This window comes from Anomaloglossus baeobatrachus, chromosome 4 (genome assembly GCF_048569485.1).
Source record: "Anomaloglossus baeobatrachus isolate aAnoBae1 chromosome 4, aAnoBae1.hap1, whole genome shotgun sequence".
NCBI lineage: Eukaryota > Metazoa > Chordata > Amphibia > Anura > Aromobatidae > Anomaloglossus > Anomaloglossus baeobatrachus.
The window spans coordinates 593,373,664-593,394,485 of NC_134356.1; the positions used below are offsets into that span (position 1 = coordinate 593,373,664).

The following is a 20,822-nucleotide window of genomic DNA, read 5'->3' on the forward strand; positions in this document are numbered from 1 at the left end:
GCAGTATTACTACTGAATGGAGTGCAAAATAAGCATGTACAAACATATAAAGACATACAATAATTTTACATATAGCTGGAATCTAGAAAAATTATCCCAAGAATACGCTCAACTCATTTTTATCATTTAGTCCTAATGGACCCAAAGCATTAAACTTCATAATATATTCTGCCTCCTTTCTGAGCAGAAGTTTGTGCGTATCCCCACCTCTGGCTGGAGTTTTAACTAGATCAATGCCTATAAATGACAATACATTGGGGTCAGAATTATGGACTTCTTTTATATGATTGATTAATCTTGTAGCGCCTATTCCGCTAGAGATGGAATTTCTATGCTCTCTAAATCTTATAAACAAATTTCGAATAGTTTTGCCAATATAAAAAAATTGACAAGGGCAGAATATTACATACACCACCATTTTGGACCTGCAGGTAATCAGACTTTTGACATAATGTGAATGGCCACCTATTTTAAATGTTCTGCCAACTATATGAAATTGGCAAAAAGAGCAATTGCCGCATCTAAAATTACCTGTAGGGCCAGCATGGTGTAGCCAGGTCATAGGCGGTGTTGGGGCAGTGCCCTGAACTTTTCTCCTTTTTCGCATGAATAGTCTATGATGTTGTACACTGGGGAGCGGGCTGAGGACGCGGACAGTAACTGGACGACACAGGCTCGTAGTTTCCAGTTGTTATAGTCCCAGGTTACAGTGGTCCCGTCAGCCGGGAAGCAGTGAGGAATCCCTTCTCTGCCATGTACATTGGAGGCCTTCCTTAGTGCGCTCTGACTGGGGGTCGCTATGGCCTGGAGCAGCACAGCGTCCCTCCTTCTAGGTGTGATTTGCCTTGTCATTTGTGGCGGGCAGCGCGAGCCGGATGTAGGGCCCGCCGGTATTTCTGCGGCCACGGGCTCTATTATGCTACTGTGCCTTGGGAGTCTCTGTTGGGCCAGACAGTGTGGAACCTCCTGCCCTCTGGGTTTACTGCTGGACCATTAGTACCCGACAGTCGAGGACCCTGGGGGCCTGATTCAGCGCTCGGTCCTGGAAAGCTTGAGACAGCTTTCTAACAGCGATCGTTTTCTTTCACTGCTACTAGAGATCTGAGTTTTCTCTTCCTGTTCCTCTCTAAGCCCTCTGCAGCCCACAATGCACAGGGAAGCTCGCCCCAAACAGGACTTGAGCTCCCCCTTCTGGCTTGGATTAGGAAGTGTTGTGTGTGTGATTGTACCTGGCATAGAGGTCTTCCTGCTGCTTCCAGTCATAGCATTGCCCTCCAGTGAGGAGAACAACGCCACTGTGGCTCCCATGACCACTGGGGTGCCACAATAACATAGCCAAAAAAAGTGCAACAGTATTTACCTGCTCAGATCACAGATACTAATGCACTAGCAGGGTGCAGCTGCACTTATTGATAAAGACAAAGGCAACAACGGAGCAAAACACCAATGAGCCAACCACTCACAACCTACCAATGCATGGAGGGGTTAATTGCTTAGTATTGAGATTACACAAAAATAAGGCTAGTATAGGACACTGGTCACACACACGTATAGTTCACAATATCTGGCTTACAGCCTATTAGTGATGCCCATACTATTAGATTACTGGAAAAGGAAAAAGGGTAGCGCATATGAGAAGCACCCGTGGGCTGGAATTTATTATTAAAAATTGTATTTGCTCACCTGATGAGGTTGTGCGCCCCCGCACAACCCCGGTAGTAGGTGGATGGATAATCCCTCCGGAGTGGGGGCTGTCTCCGCTGGCGTTGCCGTTGATGCACTGAATGGATCCGGGTTAGGAATAGCTGCTGGCTCCTAGGATTCTCCGGCACCTTAGATCCTGGAGCTTCTGTGCGATCCTCCGTCCTTCAGGTTTGAGTGGTTCAAATTTTGCCTGGCAGGTCCTGTTCCTCAAAGCAGCTCTGGCCGAATTCCCTTAATGGGAGTGTGGATATAGTGAATTAAAATTTCGGTCTGGTTGAGCGCTAATGAATGGGTTGCCAGCTTTGTGGATGATTTGTTTTATTATTAATAGCAATAAAAAGGATAACTCCTGTTTTATACAACGCGTTTCAGCAAAGTCTCTGTTGCTTTCCTCAGGTATCAGGATACCTGAGGAAAGCAACAGAGACTTTGCTGAAACGCGTTGTATAAAACAGGAGTTATCCTTTTTATTGCTATTAATAATAAAACAAATCATCCACAAAGCTGGCAACCCATTCATTAGCGCTCAACCAGACCGAAATTTTAATTCACTATACTATTAGATTAGGCAGGCTGCCCCACACTCTATAAGTGCATCCAACCGGGACAGACACCTTGTAAACTAACTTAGATGGGCTTGGCTGCATCATGCATAAAAATAAATATAACATGCAAAAAAAAAAAAATATATAGATATATATAATACATGATGGTTGAAATTTTGTCCAAAATCATCAAACTCACAATCCACGTAAAGGGTCCACAATGTCTTGCAAGTTCCTATAATTTTACTAAAATTAAAACCAAAGTCACAGAAAGAGGAATTAAAATCCACCAAAAAATTAAAAAAAATTATAAAAAAAGGCAACAGTATTTACCAGCCCAGGTCACAGAAACTAATGAACCAGAAGGATGCAGCGGCCCTTTAATAAAGGCGAAGGCAACACAGGTGAAAAACACCGAAGGGACAACTGCTCACAATCTACCAGTTCATGAAGGGGTTTAAAAGTTGATTTCTAAGGTCATGTGCAATAAAAGAGGAATCTTTTTATTTGTATTTTAAGTCTGCAGATAGTAACTTGGCATCTAAAACAGAGGCAGAACTGAAGGAGCAGCCGGTAGAAGAGATCCCACCCGAACCTGAGCCACCGAACCCCTTTAGTCAGTTGACAGACCAGGAGCTGGAAGAGTATAAGAAGGAGGTGGAAAGAAAGAAGCACGCCACGGATGGTGGGTAGACATCTGCAAAGTTTGAGGGTTTTTTTGGTAACCAGATGGGATATTCTTCCACTGCTGTCCATTCCGTTCACTGACCTATTGATTTGATTGGTTTGATCTGTTACACGAATCAAAAACAGGCACGTGAACAACCTCATAGACTATAAGGAGTACATGTTCTGTCTGTGAAAAAACAAAGAATATGTACATGAAAAACAGGCGTGTGAATGAGGCCTTACACGTGTGCACAATACAGCGCTCAAAATCTATTGTGAAGCTGAAAGAAATCAACTCAGATTCTGCTAAGACAAATTGTAATTACACTGTGTAGGCAAATACTTAAGTAGAGTAAAGCCTGCTTTACACGGTACGATCGATCGTGCGATTTCACGATCGATCGTACCTGCCCCCGTAGTTTGTGCGTCACCGGCAATTGATTGCCCGTGGCGCACAAAGTCGTTAACACCCCGTCACACGCACTTACCTCCCATGCGACGTCGCTGTGGGCGGCGAACATCCATTTCCTGGAGTGGGAGGGACGTTCGGCTTCACAGCGACGTCACACGGCAGCCGGCCAATAGAGGCGGAGGGGCGGAGATGAGCGGGATGTAAACATCCCGCCCACCTCCTTCCTTCCGCATTGCCGGCGGGAGCCGCGGGATGCAGGTAAGCGATGTTCATCGTTCCCGTGGTGTCACACGGAGCAACGTGTGATGCTACGGAAACGATGAACAACCGGCGCCATGTTTCATAAACGATATTATGAAACCTAGCGACGAGTACACGACTCACGATTTGTGAGCGATACTGCGTCGCTAGGAGGTGTCACACAGGCCGACGTCGCAAGCGATGCCGGATGTGCGTCACAAAAACCGTGACCCCGACGATCTATCGCAAGATAGATCATCTCGCGTAAAGCAGGCATTAGGCTATGTGCGCACTGAGCGTTGTTCGCGACGTTTATGCGTGTTTTTCGGGTACATTTTTGGGCTTAAAACTGCATGACTTTGCTTCCCCAGCAAAGTCAATGACTTTTCATTTTTGCTGTCCGCACACAACTTTTTTTTTTAGCTCCGTTTTTGAGCTAAAAAAAAAATGGACATGTCAATTCTATCCTGCGTTTTATTGCGTTTTTCACCCATGCATTGGAAAAACGCGGCCAAAAACACACCAAAACGCGTTAAAAACGCATGCGGTTTTTACCGCTGCGTTTTTGCCGCGGGTGCGTTTTTTGCATTTTTGTGCGTTTTTTGCGGCCAAAAACGCACAAACACGAAGCGTAAAAAAAATGCTGTGTGCGCATATAGCCTTAGACTTTTAATGCGTTATATATATATATATATATATATATATCTATTTATACCCATGGATCTTCACTTTTAAAGCAGTTGCTCAGTCTAAGGGGTACTTTGCACGCTGCGACATCGCAAGTCGATGCTAAGATGTCGAGCGCGATAGTCCCCGCCCCTGTCGCAGCAGCGATATCTTGTGATTGCTGGCGTAGCGAACATTATCGCTACGCCGGCTTCACATGCACTCACCTGCCGTGTAACGTCGTTCTGGCCGGCGACCCGCCTCCTTCCTAAGGGGAGGGGGGGGTCGTGCGACGTCACTGCGACGTCACACGGCAGGCGGCCAATAGCAGCGGAGGGGCGGAGATGAGCAGGATGTAAACATCCCGCCCACCTCCTTCATTCCGCATTGCAGCCGGGACGCAGGTAGATGTTCCTCGCTCCTGCGGCTTCATACACAGCGATGTGTGCTGCCGCAGGAACGAGGAACAACATCGTACCTGTTGCTGCACTGGCATTATGGAAATGTCGGACGCTACACCGATGATACGATAACGATGCTTTTGTGCTCGTTAATCGTATCAAAAAGGATATGCACACTACGATATCGACTGCGACGCCGGATATGCGTCACTTTTGATTTGACCCCACCGACATCTCACCTGTGATGTTGCAGTGTGCAAAGCCCGCCTAAGGGTACAAGTCTGCAGTCCCTCTATGTGTCTCTCTATGTAACTGAAGACTTGTGAGTCCTCACTGTGTACAGTGTTCGGATTCTCTGGTGTCGGTAGTGGACGGTAATGTGACCGCAAATATATGATTTGCATACTTCCGGACACATTACGATTAGACTTATCCGGTCTCATCCAGTACACTTGCATTAAGCAAGACTGCCCATGTCTAGATGGTATGTGACAGCATTTATAATATCACATACTTCCGGTTTGGTGCCTGTCGTTCCTGGTGCCGTCACCAGAGAATCCTTGCGCGCGATGTGAGGATTCACAAGTCTGCGGTTACATAAGTGACACTTAGAGGGACTGCAGACCTGTAGTTTAAGGCTGGAGAGCGTTTGTAACGCTTGTTCAGACCAGCATAGAATATGGAAGTGTGATGTCTGAGAAAAAAAAAATCGGACACCACACTGACAAATGCATAGTAAGTCACTAGGGCTCTTTAGATGACTGTTTTTTGACACTGACAATGAAAATGGCAGCATGGACTATTCTGTTTTGATTATCCGATGACACCCACCCATTCAAGTCTATAAGTGCAATCAGATCCCAAAGAGAACAGCCATGTGGCATTCAATTTTTACGAATACATTTCTATTATTATCGTAGAGAAGTGTATGAGATCAAGTACATTCTGGATGTAGATGTATTGCTGTAAGTTCATTGCCACAAAGTCAAAGTTTAGAATAGATGTCACGTGGACGTCACATGGATGGAAAAAACAGGCACACAAGTGAAAATATGGATGAAAATTGTCCAAGTTTTCCAGATGAAACTTGAGCAATTTTTCAGTTGCATTTCTAACCCAAGAATCATACTAAGGCCCCTTTCAGACGTCCGTGTTTAATTAGTCACACGCATCGTTATGGTCATGAGTGTGTCATACTTGGGTCATACGTGTATGTATCAGTGTAACATTAGTGTGACAGGCACCTGTGAAAACGCGTGTCTCTGAAGTAAAAAGATTTTCTATATTCACCTGTATCCAGCGCTGCATTCTTCAGCTCTGCTGTGTCCTGCTTTCAACCCCCGCTAATTATATTCACTGAATATTCACTGCACCTTGTACCTGGAAGCAGGAGCATTGCCGGGGACAGCATCGGGGACCGCATCACCGGTGACAGGTGAGTATTCAGCAAACACTGTGTGTGCAGTGCTGTCCAGGAGGTCATCAGAGTTCCCAATGAACTCGGACAACGTCCTGATGACACCCCTGCGACACCCACGCTACAGCGGGTGTCACGATGATGACTTCATGGGTTCATCAGAGTTCATTGGGAACTCCAATGACCTCCTGGACATCACTGCACACACAGTGTTTGCTGGATACTCACCTGTCACTGGCGATGCTGTCCCTGGCGATGCTGTCCCTGGCGATGCTCCAGCTTCCAGGCCCAAGGTGCAGTGGATATTCTATGAGTATAATGAGCGGGGGTTGGAAGCAAGAGACTGCAGAGCCGAACACAGCAGCGCTGGATACAGGTAGATATTCGAAATCTTTTTATTATTTCAAAGACCTGTCTTTTCTCCGGTTCGTGTCACACTGATCTCACACGGATCCCATCAGTGTGTGGTTCGTGTGACACCCATGCTGCCGGAGAAAAAAAATGGACATGTCTCCGTGTGTGCGTGCGGGGTCATGAGCGGTCACACGGTCCATGTGAAAACATGGCCGTGTGACTAACTCCAGAGAATAACATGGGTACGTGTGGCATTCGTGTTAAGAACGGATGTCACACGTACTTAAAACACGGACGTCCGAAAGGGGCCTAAGGAAGATTTGTGGACCAAAATCGTAATGTTTTGGTTGGTGATCTATATTCATGTGCGATCTAAGCACTGGCCTCAGGCTTGATAACGATGAGGCCAGTAATGGGCCATGACATGCATAGACATCTTCCCAGAAATAAATGGAGACTGGAGGCACCAGCACATTGGAAGCTTAAAGGGGTGATAATGTATTTTTTTCCTATCAAATTATTGCAAAATGTAGCAGAATTGACTCACGTTTCATTACCACACACTCCAGTTGTTTTTCTGCATGAATCGCTGTGGTAATTTGTTAAGTATTTCCAGTTTGACCTCTATTATTACATGAAAGCACTGTTTATGTGTACAGACAAAGAAGCTGTGGATGAGGACACTCAGCCGTCACTGGTGACACCACCTACGTCTCCTGTCAGGAGTCCAACAAAGACGACCCCTCTAATCGTGTCTCCCTCCAAGTCCTCTGAAGGTACGATCTCACGCTCAGTGAGCATTAGTAATCGTGGTCAGTGTGATTGTGTAGAGTGTATATACAGGTACAACCTCATAGCTGGGCAGATGTGGTCAATGTTGTGGGTATCCGCACTAGTGATCAGAAGTGATGGAAACATTAGAAAATCTAACGAAAATCAATCTCTAAATGGGTGAAATAGATGAGGATGTCAATAACTCATGTTCTCCAGATGACCTGTGTCCTCTCCTTCATCCTGGTGTGGGGCTTCACCCTGCTCTTACTCACTGGTGTGCGGCCTCACACTAGAATACAGGGCCTAATGTGAATATTACTGTCCCTCCCTAGAAATCAATCTTTACCTCTCTCCTGTCCTGTCCTCCTCCCTCAGCTTTATCTTTATTCATTGTGATCATACGTTGTCATTGTGTCTTTGTGTGTGTTCCCCCACAATGTTTCCCTTCTCTTTCCATGTGCTGTCTCATGGCAGGAGTCACCTCAGACTCTGAATACCTGTCTCTGTAGTAAGTATAGACGCCCTGGCTCGTTATTATTTACCCCTTCTGCTTCTGCTCCTTAACGTTCACCCATTCTAAACCGAATATTTGGTCACCATGCAAGACAAATAGCTTTATACAAAATCGATATCTTTAATAAAATTAAGGGGAGAGCGCTCCTTTTGTGGTTTTTTTTGCAGATCTAATTAATATATGGATCTATTTTTTATCTATCTATCCTATCTATCCTATCTATCCTATCTATCCTATCTATCTATCTATCTATCTATCTTTTTGTCCATACATTTATCTATGTATTAATACCACAGATATTTTGCCAAGATTTCGACACTCTCTTTTTTTGATACCCCAAATTTGCCACATTTCATGCCCAGATTTTACAAAAATCCATTTATTGCAGTCTACCATACTGTTATGTGTGATGTATGTATGACAAATTGATTTCTTTGATGTAGACAAATCAATTAAGGACGTGGAAAAGTACAAATATTTGTACTTTTCCAGGTCCTTAGTTGGTAGCTATAAGAATCCGATTTTACTACCCGACACCAATGTTTAGCTAAATATTATTTTATTAGTTAGATACCGCACAATTATTTAGCAGAGTGCCACACCCTGAGTATATCTGATTACTTGCTCTGATTTTGCTATAATTTCTATATTCTCCCATTTTCTTGTTTGTGGGACATCAGACCCTTATTTTATTCAATATGGCACCTTAATTTTACGAAATATAAACACATTTTGCCAGATTGTTGTTTTGAAAGATTATTTGCCCTTATGAATAGTCTATTATTTTGTTACCTTATTTTGCAAAAAAAATCAGAATCCCTTACAGTATTATTGTTTGTGAGATAATTTCCTTGATTTTACTACATATCTTACCCTGATTTTACTACATATCTTACCCTGATTTTACTACATATCACACCCTCATTTTACTGCATATCTCACCCTGATTTTACTACATATCTCACCCTGATTTTACTACATATCTCACCCTGATTTTACTACATATCTCACCCTGATTTTACTACATATCTCACCCTGATTTTACTACATATCTCACCCTGATTTTACTACATATCACACCCTCATTTTACTGCATATCTCACCCTGATTTTACTACATATCTCACCCTGATTTTACTACATATCACACCCTCATTTTACTGCATATCTCACCCTGATTTTACTACATATCTCACCCTGATTTTACTACATATCTCACCCTGATTTTACTACATATCTCATCCTGATTTTACTACATATCACACCCTGATTTTACTACATATCTCACCCTGATTTTACTACATATCTCACCCTGATTTTACTACATATCTCACCCTGATTTTACTACATATCTCACCCTGATTTTACTACATATCTCACCCTGATTTTACTACATATCTCACCCTGATTTTACTACATATCACACCCTGATTTTACTACATATCTCACCCTGATTTTACTACATATCTCACCCTGATTTTACTACATATCTCACCCTGATTTTACTACATATCTCACCCTGATTTTACTACATATCTCACCCTGATTTTACTACATATCACACCCTGATTTTACTACATATCTCACCCTGATTTTACTGCATATATCTCACCCTGATTTCTTCGGCGCTCCATTGGGAGACCCAGACGATTGGGTCTATAGCTACTGCCTCCGGAGGCCACACAAAGCATTACACTAAAAAGTGTAAGGCCCCTCCCCTTCTGGCTATACACCCCCCGTGGGATCACGGGCTGATCAGTTTTCAAGCTTTGTGCGAAGGAGGTCAGACATCCACGCATAGCTCCACTGTTTTTAGTCAGCAGCAGCTGCTGACTATGTCGGTTGGAAGAAAAGTGGGCCCATATGGGGCCCCCAGCATGCTCCCTTCTCACCCCACTTTTGTCGGGTGTTTGTTAAGGTTGAGGTACCCATTGCGGGTACGGAGGCTGGAGCCCACATGCTGTTTTCCTTCCCCATCCCCCCTCAGGGCTCTGGGCGAAGTGGGATCTTACAGGTCTCCAGGCACTGAGACCGGGCTCCATCCACAGACCCAGAGAACCTGCTGGATATGGAGCTGAGTATCGTCAGGGACAGGCCCTGCTACATTAAGGTACTCTGTGTCCCCGGGCAAGCGCGCACACACACACCAGCATTGCTGGGAGTGTTAGTGCGCCGGGGGCAACAGCGCGGAGCGCTCGTGCTATTATTCACTACAGCTTTGCTGAGTGACTTTATGTATTGGGAACTGCCGCGCCGGCCGCTGCTGGGTGTTTTTTACATTGTGGCGCAGCTGGGACTTGTGGTGCGCCGGGGACTTCCGCGCTGGCCGTGCACATGGACGGCCGCGCTTATTACTCGAGTCCCCGGCTTTGCGGCCTAGTTTTCGTTTCGTTCCCGCCTCCAGCCCTGCCAGTCAGGGGAGAGGCGGGACGCTGTACAGACAGTCAGCGCCGAGGGCTGGAGTCTGCTTTGCATTCTCCAGCCCCCTTCACTGGACACAGTGGGACGCCAGTTTCCCGCTCTTGTCTGGGGCACGCCCACGGCCCGCCCCTCTTCACAGGACGCCGGCAGCCATTCCTGCACGCAGTCCGAGCTGGGGAACGGAGACAAGCTCTGGGCAACCAGTCACAGGGCTCTGGCGACCACACACCCGCGTTATAGGCGGGCGGTAAGCAGCACCTGAAGTGCTGACCCCACTAAATACCGAAGTGTCCATTTGTATTTTATGCTTGTATGCTATACACTGCACTGTAGGTCGCTATTTTTGGCTATATGCCCTCCTAGATGGCGAGATAACAGCAGCAAAAAAAAAAGCAAGGGTGCTAAGGCACAGGTTTTCTATGCTGCTTGTATTGCATGTGCTGAAGTGTTCATTTGTACTTATGCTTGTATGCTATACATTGCACTGTACGGTCGCTACTCTTGGCTATATTCTCCTAGAGGGCTGGACAACAGCAGCAAAAAAGCATGGGTGCCAAGGCACAGGCTTTATAGGCTGCTTGTATTGCATGTGCCGAAGTGTTCATTTGTACTTATGCTTGTATGCTATACATTGCACTGTACGGTCCCTACTCTTGGCTATATTCTCCTAGATGGCTGGACAACAGCAACAAAAAAGCAAGGGTGCCAAGGCACAGGCTTTCTATGCTGCTTGTATTGCATGTGCTGAAGTGGTCATTGTACTTATGCTTGTATGCTATACATTGCATAGATGGCTAGAATACAGCAGCAAAAAAGCAACACAGGCTTTCTATGCTGCTTTTACTGCATGTGATACTGTTCCACCGGCAGGTTCCACTGACCCCCATTGTGTGCAATGCTCCCCTGTAGCACTTGGTCAGCCGGGGTCTCTACTAGAGGTGGCCAAAGGAACCACATGTGAACCCTGTCCAGGGACAGGGACGGAGTTGCAGTTTCGGCTGATAGATTGTCATGGGATAGAGACTTTGCAGTCCAGACAGGCCATGGGCAATCTTGATTAATGCTCCCTGGCCACCCTCATTTGGAACATAATCAGTGCTCCGGGGGGGTCCCAGGCATTCCAGGGTGAAGGCTCTGACACGGACGACAGTCCCAGACAGCCTAAGCTAGCTCGCTGGGTGCGGCACTCGGCTTCATCACTGGTCAGGGTCCCAGCAGGAGGACTCTCTGTATGATGAGGCAGACGTAGCTGATCAGGGCTTTGGTCCTGACACCGCTCTCAATCCGGATACACCGGATGGTGACGCCATAGTGAATGATCTTATAGCGTCCATCAATGGAATGTTGGATATTTCTCCCTCAGCTCCCCCAGTGGAGGAGTCAGCTTCACAGCAGGAGAAATCCCTTTTCAGTATCTCATGCGTATATTGAGTACTTTTCTGGCCACGCTGACTTCAGAGAAGCAGTTCAGAAACACCACGCATACCAGATAAGCGTTTTCTCCAAACGTATTAAGGATACACGTTATCCCTTCCCCCTGACGTGGTAAAGCGCTGGACCCAGGGTCCAAAGGTGGATCCCCCAATCTCCAGGCTTGCGGCTAGATCCATAGTTGCAGTGGAGATGGGACTTCACTTAAAGATGCCATTGACAGACAGATGGACCTCTGGTTGAAATCTGTCTGTGAAGCTATCAGCGTGTCGGTGGCTCCGGCATTCGCAGCCGTATGGGCACTCTAAGCTATTTCAGCTGGTCTTGCGCAGCTGGTCTTGAGCACATGTACATCTGTGCCGCAGGTGGTGTCCTTAACCTCGCAATGTCTGCATTGCGACTTACCCTAGTAATGCTGTCCTAGAGGGACAGTCGAGGTTTCGGGCCTTCCCAGGCTCGGGCAGGTCCCAATTGTCCTCGTCCAAAAGGGCTCAAAAGGCTCAGAGGGGCTCAGATTCCGGCCGGGCTCAATCACGCCCAAGGAAGGCAGCCGGAGGAACCGCTACCAAGGCGGTCTCCTCATGACTTTCAGCTCTCTCTCTCCGCATCCGCGGTTGGTGGCAGACTCTCCCGCTTGGCGACATTTAGCTGCCGCAGGTCACAGACCGGTGGGTGAGAGACATTGTGTCTCACGTGTACAGGATAGAGCTCTGTTCTCGTCCTCCGGCTCGATTCTTCAGAACTTCCCCTCCCCCCACCGAGCCGATGCTCTTCTGCAGGCAGAAGGAGTGGTAATCCCTGTTCCTCTTCAGGAACAAGACACGTTTTTTTCCTCCAATCTGATTGGGGTGCCAAAAAAGGGTGGCTCTTTCCGTTCCGTTCTGGACCTAAAACTGCTCACCAAGCACGTGAAGGCCAGGCGGTTCCGGATGTAACCCTCCGCTCCGTCATTGCCTCAATGTCTCAAGGAGATTTCCTAGCATCAATAGACATCAGGATGCTTATCTCCACGTGCCGATTGCTCCAGAGCACCAGCGTTTGCTACGTTTCGTTATTGAAAACGAGCATCTTCAGTTCGTAGCCCTGCCCTTCGGTCTGGCGACAGCCCTACGGGTTTTCACCAAGTTCAGGGCAGCAGTGGGAGCAGTCCTGCACTCTCAGGGTCACTCTGTGATCCTTACTGGGACGATCCACTTGTCAAGGCACCCTCTCAAGAGGCATGCCAACACAGCCTGAACGTGGCGCTGGAGACTCTCCAGAGTTTCGGGTGGATCATCAACTTTTCAAGGTTAAATCGGGCACCGACCCAATCGCTGACATATCTGGGCATGGAGTTTCACACTCCCTCAGCGATAGTGAAGCTTCCGCTGGACAAGCAGCGTTCACTACAGACGGGGGTGCAGTCTCTCCTTCAAGGCCAGTCACACCCCTTAAGACGCCTCATGCAGAGGCAGTCACTTTCGCGCAGTTTCATCTGCGTCCACTTCAATGGGACATGCTTTGCCAATGGGTTGGGGAGTCGACGTCCCTAGACAGGAACGTCTCCCTTCTCAGACGGTCAAGGACTCTCTTCAGAGGAGTCCATCCTTCAGATCAATGTTCTGGAAATCTGGGCAGTGTATCTTGCCCTGCAAGCCTTCCAGCAGTGGCTGGAAGGTAAACAGATCCGAATTCAGTCGGACAATTCCACAGCGGTGGCATACATCACCCACCAAGGCGGAACACGCATCGCCAAGCCTACCAGGCAATCCGGCGGATTCTGATGTGGGTGGGAGACAGAGCATCCACCATATCCGCAGTTCACATCCCGGGCGTAAAAAATTGGGAAGCAGACTTCCTCAGTCGCCAGGGCATGGACGCAGGGGAATGGCCTCTGCACCCAGAATGGTGTCAGGAAATCTGTAGCCGCTGGGGGATACCGGACGTCGACCTAATGGCGTCTCGGCACAACAACAAGGTCCCGATTTTCATGGCGCGGTCTCACGAGCAAAGAGCTCTGGCGGCAGGCGCCCTAGTTCAGGATTGGTCGCAGTTCCAGCTACCCTATGTGTTTCCACCTCTGGCACTGTTGCCCAGAGTGCTACGCAAGCTCAGCTCCGATTGCCGCCGCGCCATCCTCGTCGTCCCAGACTGGCCGAGGAGGTCGTGGTTCCCGGATCTGTGGCATCTCACGGTCGGCCAACCGTGGGCACTCTCAGACCGGCCAGACTTACTGTCCCAAGGGCCGTTTTTTCCACTGAATTCTACGGCCCTGAACCTGACTGTGTGGCCATCGAGTCCGAGATCCTAGCGTCTTCAGGATTATCTCAAGACGTCATTGCCACCATGAGACGGGCTAGGAAGCCGACGTCTGCTAAGATCTACCACAAGACGTGGAAGATATTCTTATCTTAGTGCTCTGCTCAGGGAGTGTCTCCCTGGACATTTGAATTGTCTCCTTTTTCCTCCCTTCCTGCATCTGGATTGGGAAAAGGTTTGTCGCTCGGCTCCCTTAAAGGACAAGTCGCAGCGCTGTCGGTATTCTTTCAGAAGCGCCTAGTACGACTTCCTCAGGTACGCACGTTCCTGCAGGGGGGTTATCACATTGTCCCTCCGTACAAGAGGCCGTTAGACCCATGGGATCTGAACAGGGTATTAATTGCTCTCCAGGAGCCGCCCTTCGAGCCTCTGAGGGATTTTTCACTTTCTCGACTTTCACAGAAAGTGGCCTTTCTGGTAGCGGTCACGTCTCTTCGGAGAGTGTCCGAACTAGCAGCGCGGTCATCCAAAGCTTCCTTCCTGGTGTTCACCAAGATAAGGTAGTGCTGCGCCCGATCCCAGAGTTTCTCCCTAAGGTGGTATCCCCTTTTTATCACAATCAGGATATCTCCTTACCTTCCTTTTATCCATTTCATCGATATGTAATGGCTTTGCATTGTTGGATCTGGTGTAGAGCACCCAGAATCTACATTCCCGCACGGCGCCCCTGCGCCGCTCGGATGCACTCTTTGTCCTTGTCACTGGTCAGCGCAAGGGGTCGCAGGCTGCAAAATCCACCCTGGCTCGATGGATCAAGGAATCAATCCTTGAAGCCTACCGTTCTACTGGGCTTCCGGTTCCATCAGGGCTGAAGGCCCATTCTACCAGAGCCGTGGGTGCGTCCTGGGCATTACGGCACCAGGCTACGGCTCAGCAGGTGTGCCAGGCGGCTACCTGGTCGAGTCTGCACACCTTCACCAAGCATTTTCAGGTGCATGCCTACGCTTAGGCGGATGCCAGCCTAAGTAGATGAGTCCTGCAGGCGGAGGTTGCCTCCATGTAGGGAAGGGCTGTTTTTACAGTCCAAACTTGAGGTATTCATTTACCCACCCAGGGACGGCTTTTGGACGTCCCAATCGTCTGGGTCTCCCAATGGAGCGCCGAAGAAGAAGGGAATTTTGTTACTTACCGTAAATTCCTTTTCTTCTAGCTCCAATTGGGAGACCCAGCACCCGCCCCTGTTTCCTTCGGGATTTTTGGTTTGTTCGGGTACACATGTTGTTCATGTGGAATGGTTTCAGTTCTCCGATGTTCCTTCGGATTGAATTTGTTTAACCAGTTATTGGCTTTCCTCCTTCTTGCTTTTGCACTAAAACTGATCAGCCCGTGATCCCACGGGGGGTGTATAGCCAGAAGGGGAGGGGCCTTACACTTTTTAGTGTAATGCTTTGTGTGGCCTCCGGAGGCAGTAGCTATACACCCAATCGTCTGGGTCTCCCAATTGGAGCTAGAAGAAAAGGAATTTACGGTAAGTAACAAAATTCCCTTCTTTACTACATATCTCACCCTGATTTTACTACATATCACACCCTGATTTTACTACATATCTCACCCTGATTTTACTACATATCTCAACCTGATTTTACTACATATCACACCCTGATTTTACTACATATCTCACCCTGATTTTACTACATATCTCACCCTGATTTTACTACATATCACACCCTGATTTTACTACATATCACACCCTGATTTTACTACATATCACACCCTGATTTTACTACATATCACACCCTGATTTTACTACATATCTCACCCTGATTTTACTACATATCTCACCCTGATTTTACTACATATCACACCCTGATTTTACTACATATCACACCCTGATTTTACTACATATCACACCCTGATTTTACTACATATCACACCCTGATTTTACTACATATCACACCCTGATTTTACTACATATCTCACCCTGATTTTACTACATATCTCACCCTGATTTTACTACATATCTCACCCTGATTTTACTACATATCACACCCTGATTTTACTACATATCACACCCTGATTTTACTACATATCACACCCTGATTTTACTACATATCTCACCCTGATTTTACTACATATCTCACCCTGATTTTACTACATATCACACCCTGATTTTACTACATATCTCACCCTGATTTTACTACATATCTCACCCTGATTTTACTACATATCACACCCTGATTTTACTACATATCACACCCTGATTTTACTACATATCACACCCTGATTTTACTACATATCTCACCCTGATTTTACTACATATCTCACCCTCATTTTACTACATATCACACCCTCATTTTACGGCATATATCACACCCTGATTTTACTACATATCTCACCCTGATTTTACTACATATCTCACCCTGATTTTACTACATATCACACCCTGATTTTACTACATATCTCACCCTGATTTTACTACATATCACACCCTGATTTTACTACATATCACACTCTGATTTTACTACATATCACACCCTGATTTTACTACATGTCACACCCTGATTTTACTACATATCTCACCCTGATTTTGCTACATATCTCACCCTGATTTTACTACATATCACACCCTGATTTTACTACATATCACACCCTGATTTTTCTACATATCTCACCCTGATTTTACTACATATCTCACCCTGATTTTACTACATATCTCACCCTGATTTTACTACATATCTCACCTTGATTTTACTACATATCACACCCAGATTTTATTACATATCACACCCTGATTTTACTACATATCACACCCTGATTTTACTACATATCTCACCCTGATTTTACTACATATCACACCCTGATTTTACTACATATCTCACCCTGATTTTATTACATATCACACCCTGATTTTACTACATATCTCACCCTGATTTTACTACATATCACACCCTGATTTTACTACATATCTCACCCTGATGTTACTACATATCACACCCTCATTTTACTACATATCACACCCTGATTTTACTACATATCACACCCTGATTTTACTACATATCTCACCCTGATTTTACTACATATCTCACCCTCATTTTACTACATATCACACCCTCATTTTACTGCATATATCACACCCTGATTTTACTACATATCACACCCTGATTTTACTACATATACCACATCCTGATTTTTCTACATATCACACCCTGATTTTACTACATATCTCACCCTGATTTTACTGCATATCTCACCCTGATTTTACTACATATCTCACCCTGATTTTACTGCATATCTCACCCTGATTTTACTACATATCTCACCCTCATTTTACTACATATCACACCCTCATTTTACTACATATCACACCCTCATTTTACTGCATATATCACACCCTGATTTTTCTACATATCTCACCCTGATTTTACTACATATCACACCCTGATTTTACTACATATCACACCCTGATTTTACTACATATCACACCCTGATTTTACTACATATCTCACCCTGATTTTACTACATATAACACCCTGATTTTACTACATATCTCACCCTGATTTTACTACATATAACACTCTGATTTTACTACATATGTCACCCTGATTTTACTACATATCTCACCCTGATTTTACTACATATCTCACCCTGAGTTTACTACATATCACATCCTGATTTTACTACATATCACACCCTGATTTTACTACATATCACACCCTGATTTTACTACATATCACACCCTGATTTTACTACATATACCACATCCTGATTTTTCTGCATATCACACCCTGATTTTACTACATATCTCACCCTGATTTTACTGCATATCTCACCCTCATTTTACTACATATCTCACCCTCATTTTACTACATATCACACCCTCATTTTACTGCATATATTACACCCTGATTTTACTACATATCACACCCTGATTTTACTACATATCACACCCTGATTTTACAACATATCACACCCTGATTTTACTACATATCTCACCCTGATTTACTACATATCACACCCTGATTTTACTACATATCTCACCCTGATTTTACTACATATAACACTCTGATTTTACTACATATGTCACCCTGATTTTACTACATATCTCACCCTGATTTTACTACATATCACACCCTGATTTTACTACATATCACACGCTGATTTTACTACATATCTAACCCTGATTTTACTACATATCTCACCCAAATTTTACTACATATCTCACCCTGATTTTACTACATATCTCACCCTAATTTTACTACATATCTCACCCTGATTTTACTACATATCACACCCTGATTTTACTACATATCACACCCTGATTTTACTGCATATCTCACCCTGATTTTACTACATATCTCACCCTGATTTTACTACATATCTCACCCTGATTTTACTACATATCTCACCCTGATTTTACTACATATCTCACCCTGATTTTACTACATATCTCAACCTGATTTTACTACATATCACACCCTGATTTTACTACATATCTCACCCTGATTTTACTACATATCATACCCTGATTTTCCTACATATTTCACCCTGATTTTACTACATATCACACCCTGATTGTACTGCATATCACACCCTGATTTTTCTACATATCACACCCTGATTTTACTACATATCACACCCTGATTTTACTACATATGTCACCCTGATTTTTCTACATATCTCACCCTGATTTTACTACATATCACACTCTGATTTTACTACATATCACACCCTGATTTTACTACATATCACACCCTGATTTTACTACATATGTCACCCTGATTTTTCTACATATCTCACCCTGATTTTACTACATATCTCACCCTGATTTTACAACAGATCACACCCTGATTTTATTACATATCTCACCCTGATTTTACTACATATACCACATCCTGATTTTTCTACATATCACACCCTGATTTTACTACATATCTCAACCTGATTTTACTACATATCTCAACCTGATTTTACTACATATGTCACCCTGATTTTACTACATATCACATCCTGATTTTACTACATATCTCACCCTGATTTTTCTACATATCACACTCTGATTTTACTTCATATCACACCCTGATTTTACTACATATCTCACCCTGATTTTACTACATATCTCACCCTGATTTTACTACATATCTCACCCTGATTTTACTACATATCACACCCTGATTTTACTACATATCTCACCCTGATTGTACTACATATCACACCCTGATTTTACTACATATCACACCCTGATTTTACTACATATCTCACCCTGATTTTACTACATATCTTACCCTGATTTTACTACATATCACACCCTGATTTTACTACATATCACACCCTGATTTTACTACATATCTCACCCTGATTTTACAACAGATCACACCCTAATTTTATTACATATCTCACCCTGATTTTACTACATATCTCACCCTGATTTTACTACATATCTCACCCTGATTTTACTACATATCTCACCCTGATTTTACTACATATCTCACCCTGATTTTACTACATATCACACCCTGATTTTACTACATATCTCACCCTGATTTTACTACATATCTCACCCTAATTTTACTACATATCACACCCTGATTTTACTACATATCTCACCCTGATTTTACTACATATCACACCCTGATTTTACTACATATCTCACCCTGATTTTACTACATATCACACCCTGATTTTACTACATATCACACCCTGATTTTACTACATATCACACCCTGATTTTACTACATATCTCACCCTGATTTTTCTACATATCTCACCCTCATTTTACTACATATCGCACCTTCATTTTACTGCATATATCACACCCTGATTTTACTACATATCTCACCCTGATTTTTCTACATATCTCACCCTCATTTTACTACATATCATACCTTCATTTTACTGCATATATCACACCCTGATTTTTCTACATATCTCACCCTGATTTTACTACATATCTTACCCTTATTTTACTACATATCACACCCTGATTTTACTACATATCTCACCCTGATTTTACTACATATCACACCCTGATTTTACTACATATCTCACCCTGATTTTACTACATATCACACCCTGATTTTACTACATATCTCACCCTGATTTTACTACATATCTCACCCTGATTTTACTACATATCACACCCTGATTTTACTACATATACCACATCCTGATTTTTCTACATATCACACCCTGATTTTACTACATATCTCACCCTGATTTTTCTACATATCACACCCTGATTTTACTACATATCTCACCCTGATTTTACTACATATCACACCCTGATTTTACTACATATACCACATCCTGATTTTTCTACATATCTCACCCTGATTTTACTACATATCTCACCCTGATTTTACTACATATCACACCCTGATTTTACTACATATACCACATCCTGATTTTTCTACATATCTCACCCTGATTTTACTACATATCACACCCTGATTTTACTACATATACCACATCCTGATTTTTCTACATATCTCACCCTGATTTTACTACATATCACACCCTGATTTTACTACATATCTCACCCTGATTTTACTACATATCACACCCTGATTTTACTACATATCTCACCCTGATTTTACTACATATCACACCCTAATTTTCCTACATATCTCAACCTGATTTTACTACATATCACACCCTGATTTTACTGCATATCTCATCCTGATTTTACTGCATATATCACACCCTGATTTTACTACATATCTCACCCTGATTTTACTACATATCTCACCCTTATTTTACTACATATCACATTCTGATTTTACTACATATCACACCCTGATTTTACTACATATCTCACCCTGATTTTACTACATATCACACCCTGATTTTACTACATATCTCACCCTGATTTTACTACATATAACACTCTGATTTTACTACATATGTCACCCTGATTTTACTACATATCTCACCCTGATTTTACTACATATCACACCCTGATTTTACTACATATCACACCCTGATTTTACTACATATCTAACCCTGATTTTACTACATATCTCACCCAAATTTTACTACAT

The 20,822-nt window shown here is 44.2% G+C and overlaps 1 protein-coding gene across 5 annotated transcripts in view; it reads left to right on the plus strand.

The window, feature by feature from the left end:
• The window catches only part of ADD2 (adducin 2), a 197,050-nt gene that overhangs the window by 146,394 nt on the left and 29,834 nt on the right, over window positions 1–20,822 (plus strand). For 4 of the 5 annotated variants that reach the window (XM_075346143.1, XM_075346145.1, XM_075346147.1 and 1 more), the window contains 2 exons: window positions 2,769–2,934; window positions 7,068–7,184. In XM_075346143.1, the coding sequence (XP_075202258.1) occupies window positions 2,769–2,934; window positions 7,068–7,184 (283 nt within the window). Of the gene's footprint in view, window positions 1–2,768; window positions 2,935–7,067; window positions 7,185–7,656; window positions 7,691–20,822 lie in introns of all 5 variants that reach the window. The other variant, XM_075346148.1, reaches the window with a different exon arrangement.